Source organism: Chenopodium quinoa, unplaced genomic scaffold (assembly GCF_001683475.1).
Source record: "Chenopodium quinoa cultivar QQ74 unplaced genomic scaffold, ASM168347v1, whole genome shotgun sequence".
Classification (NCBI taxonomy): domain Eukaryota; kingdom Viridiplantae; phylum Streptophyta; class Magnoliopsida; order Caryophyllales; family Amaranthaceae; genus Chenopodium; species Chenopodium quinoa.
In genome coordinates, this window is record NW_018743574.1 from 2,499,087 (window position 1) to 2,503,729 (window position 4,643).

The following is a 4,643-nucleotide window of genomic DNA, read 5'->3' on the forward strand; positions in this document are numbered from 1 at the left end:
GTATTAAAAAAAAAAATCCATATAAGATTAACAGTTGAATAATTATTGATCGGATGCTAATATATGTCACTTGCCAATCATTACCAAACCGATTATTGTCTTTTCGATAAAACAAATGGTACAACTTCTATACATGTATAAACAAAATGTTAAAATTTTAATTTATCAAATAATAATGACAAAACGTTAGAAAAATGAGACATTAAAGGGAGGAAGGCATGATGGGAAAACAAATAGCTTATCATCAAGTTGTAAACTAAGCTTCAATATATAAAGTTAAGTTAGCTTCAATATATAAACAAATAGCACTATACTTTAATTTTAATAGTAGTATATAAGTTTCGATAAACTAAATTTAGAAAAAAAAATAATAATGGTAGTATAACTACTCATTTTGATTTGCAACTAGAATAAGTTTGGATAAGTTTTGTTAAGTTTAGACAAGTAAAATTTAAGATTGATTCTAAATAAATTAGCTAGGTAAATACAATGTACATTTACTATAGTGAACTATTTTTTTTTTTAAAAAAAAAAAACTATTTAAATTATGAGTATTTGATATCACTTTTGTTTATTGTTTTTTTTTTAAAATCACTTTTATGTGCCTTCTACAACTTAAAGAAATATTATTAAGTAAGAATAGTTTTGTTTTAGTAAAAACTTATAAATAGTGTTGCCCAATATACAAGTGACTTCTAATAAAAATAATAACTAGTTTTAATATTATTTTAATTGGTATGAATCCGTATTAATAATTCTTTTTGGGCAAAATCCTTTTTACTTTTGATTCCCTAGGAAGAAAAATATCTAATTAATTACTTAATTAGGGTTAAAACCCTATAATCCCTAGTTTGTTATTTGTAACAACTTAATTAGTTCATATATGAGACTATCTTAGTTTCATCGCAATTCTCAACATTTTGGTGCATTACTAGTACCTAATTCAAATCTAAAGTGGAAGTTGAACTGTGATGTTAAGAAGATTGATTGATTCATTTATTCAGGGTTGAATTGTTATGTAATATAGGATGACTTTGTTACATACAAAGTAATTATTATATAGGCTAAACACGAGGCATACGTTTCATCTATATAAGACTTTAGGATTATTATTATTTCTTTTTTCGTCCCCTCAATCTTGGTAATAGCTAGACTCCTTATTAAACGTTACTTGCAATAAAAGCGGGTGACCTCTCTACCATAGTAAAATTAAGATTTCCGATTCCTCTCTTTCTTGTACAATTGCTACTAGTAATCTAGTTGTGTATGTATAGCTTTTCTTAATAGTTCCACTTTCCCTAGCTTAATCATTTCTATTTAGTACTTATCACTACCAAAATCCCCTTTTCTGTACAGAATTTATTGTCATAACTCAAAACTTTAGTTTTTAACCATCCATTTTTTTTACCTCTCAAATGTGTTGGGATTTGGGAGAGAAATTTGTGTTAAAGTAATAAAAAGAAGAGGGGCATCATTGTCTTTTCATAGTGCCATATGCTATGTTTGGCTAACTTGGGATGGAGCAAACTAGGCATGAGTTTCAGTTTCATATTAGTATGATTAATATCATTAGAAATATTTGCCAATTACTACCGCAAGTTAATACCACTTTGTAAATTACTACCGCAAATTAAAAAAAGTTGTGAATTATTACCGCAAATTTTTTAAGATGTTGCGATTACTACCAAACCCCCATTAAACCCAACTATGACGTCATTATAGCTCTTTAACCCCCATTAATCCCCCGTTAAAGTGATATAATGACGTCATAGTTGGGTTTAATGGGGGTTTGGTAGTAATCACAACATCTTAAAAATTTTTGCGATAATAATTCACAAGTTTTTTAATTTGCGGTAGTAATTTACAAAGTGGTATTAACTTGCGGTAGTAATTGACAAATTTTTCATATCATTATGGTTGCAATATATTTGTTCTTTTTAATTAATATTCCATTCATTTCAAAATAATGTAAAGAATTGATTGGAAAATATATAAGAGAGAAATGAAAATTGTTTAATCTTGAAAACATAAAGCAATTCAAAGTACCGTGTATGAATAAAAATTTATACGACAAAGTACCGAGTATAAAAACTTTTAATTTTACTATACACATTTGAAATAGAAAAATGAAATCATTAATGTTTCAAAAAAAATAAAAATGAAATCATTAATTTTCGAAGGAGGGAGTATTCCTTGTGCATGTGTATGAACAAACCCTATAAGTGTTACGTTGAAAGGGTGTAGTTTTATTATTGTTTTAAACCATTATTAATTATTATACTAGTTTTGCTACAGTAATTAATTTTATTTTGTTGTGGCCATTGAATTTTATACCTTTTGGATTAAAAGTTGATCGATCTTATTTATTTATCTATCATCAGCATTTTTGAAGTCATTTTAGATGGATCGGAATCTATAATGTGTAACACAAGTATGCAACCCATCTACAATATATGAAGTAATTAATTTAAACTTTAAATCATTTTTGTATGAGTTGTCGTCCTTTTGTTGTTAAAATTAAAACTTTCTACTCACATTATAATGTTTTGAGAGTATATGATTCACCCCTTTTTAAAAAAAATTCAATCTTACACATAATTTTAAATAACTTTAGTTTACTCTTTAAATAATAAAATTAGTACTCCGTATTATTTTTATTCCAAATTATTGCATTCAAAATACTAGATATTTATTATATGTTTGGCTTAGCGCCACGCGTCCACACCTACATTGCAATTTTACTAGTAATGTAACGGCTAAAGCCAACTTGATATTATATATGTAGTACGTATTCCTCACTAGAGAAGCTAAGTTAAGAGATATCACGCGTTGCATCCTCCCACTTCTAGTCGGCTAAAATCTAATATCATTAAAATTATATTTAATTTTATAAATACGGATGTTTTCACGTGTAATTAATATAAGAGGTGCAAAATATATAACGAATATAAACTTATTTTTGACAACCCGTAAAAGGCTATTGGAGTATACATACGTCAAACCCTAATCATATGTCCTTGAATAGAAAGATCATAATGTGTTGAAATTTATGCATAGGATGGTAAGGCCACCTTTTTAAGCACTTCATTAAATAGGGTTTGCAATTCATTCTTTCCTCTCTTTTTATTATTTTTCTCCACTCCAAAATCACATAAACCTTCATTATATTTTACTCATGTCATGGACATCAACCACATACATAATAATAATAATAAACTCCACATAAACCACAACTCCACCATCATCCATTGGGAGAAAAGCCTTAACCTTTCCATGGACATGGATCATCATCATCAACATGAACATGAACATCATAATCATCATGTTCATCCATTTATACATGATAATAATAATCCGGTATGGCAAACCTACCATAATCTTCCTACACCACACTCATCTCAACCATCCATTTTATCATCATCATCATCATCATCATCATCATACATCATCAAACAAACAAACATACAAGAACAAATTATAATAGAGGAAGATGAGCATGAGTTTGAGGAAGAAGAGGAGCTAGGAGCTATGAAAGAAATGATGTACCGGATCGCGGTTATGCAACCCGTGGATATTGACCCGGCAGCTATCCGTAAGCCAAAGAGAAGAAATGTTCGGATCAGTAATGACCCGCAAAGCGTGGCAGCCCGACATAGGAGGGAACGGATATCCGAAAAGATTCGGATCCTCCAACGGTTAGTACCCGGTGGTGTTAAAATGGATACTGCCTCTATGCTTGATGAGGCTATTCGTTATGTTAAGTTTCTTAAGAGACAAATCCGTCAACTTCAATCCGGATCCTCCAATCACCAACCACCACCCGTCCCCACCTTGTCGCCTTCCGATTGGCCACCGCCTCCCTCGGTCTCAGCCTCACTCTTTAGTCCCTACTCTAGCCCCGGGAGCTCAAAAGTGGTGCTTTTTAGGGATAATAATAAAAACGGTAATCATCATCATGAGGGGATGATTTTTCAACATGGAGGTAATTAATTAATTAATTAATTAATTAATTGATTGATTAGTTTAATATCAAAATTGATTATATATGTAATCCCTAGGGTATATGTATGTACGTACCTATGTTGCATTGTTGTAATAGATAAAATCATTAGCATTATTATTGAGAAATAACTATAATGCTATTGTCAATAATTAAACAATAAGTAATAGGATGTACTAGCATTGTAGTTAACTCGAAATTGTTCTATTCTAATGACATGTATGTATGTACCCTACGTGTGTATGTATGCGCGTGTATGTGCGCGTTTGCATAGGTGTACTTATACATGTACTAATTTGTAGTTAATTAATTTAATTTGTATCTTTGGACAATGCATGTGAGAATTTAAGAAAAACAGAATGAAGAAGAAAAAAAGTTTGTTAGGATATGATTGACCAAGATATATGGCGCCAAAAGTAATGGTCATAGGACAGTTAGTTTCAGGCTATGAAGATTGGTCCGTCTACCCTTTTTTCATGGCAAACTATATAATATAATCATGTAGATGTATAATATAAGCTCAAATTGAGAATATATAAATATAGACTCATTACATATACGTATAATATGTAACAAATTAAGTGTTTGCAAGTTGCCGGAAAATGAGTTCTCCGGGAATAAAATTTAGTGACGTGAGACTTTA

At 30.1% G+C, this 4,643-nt stretch overlaps 1 protein-coding gene across 1 annotated transcript; it reads left to right on the forward strand.

The window, feature by feature from the left end:
* The first annotated feature begins 3,156 nt into the window (after nt 1-3,156).
* LOC110681689 (transcription factor HEC3-like) lies at nt 3,157-4,350 on the forward strand. The gene has a single exon (XM_021857826.1). The coding sequence runs from the start codon at nt 3,181-3,183 to the stop codon at nt 3,988-3,990; it is 810 nt and encodes a 269-aa protein (XP_021713518.1). The 5' UTR covers nt 3,157-3,180; the 3' UTR covers nt 3,991-4,350.
* Nucleotides 4,351-4,643: the final 293 nt, after the last annotated feature.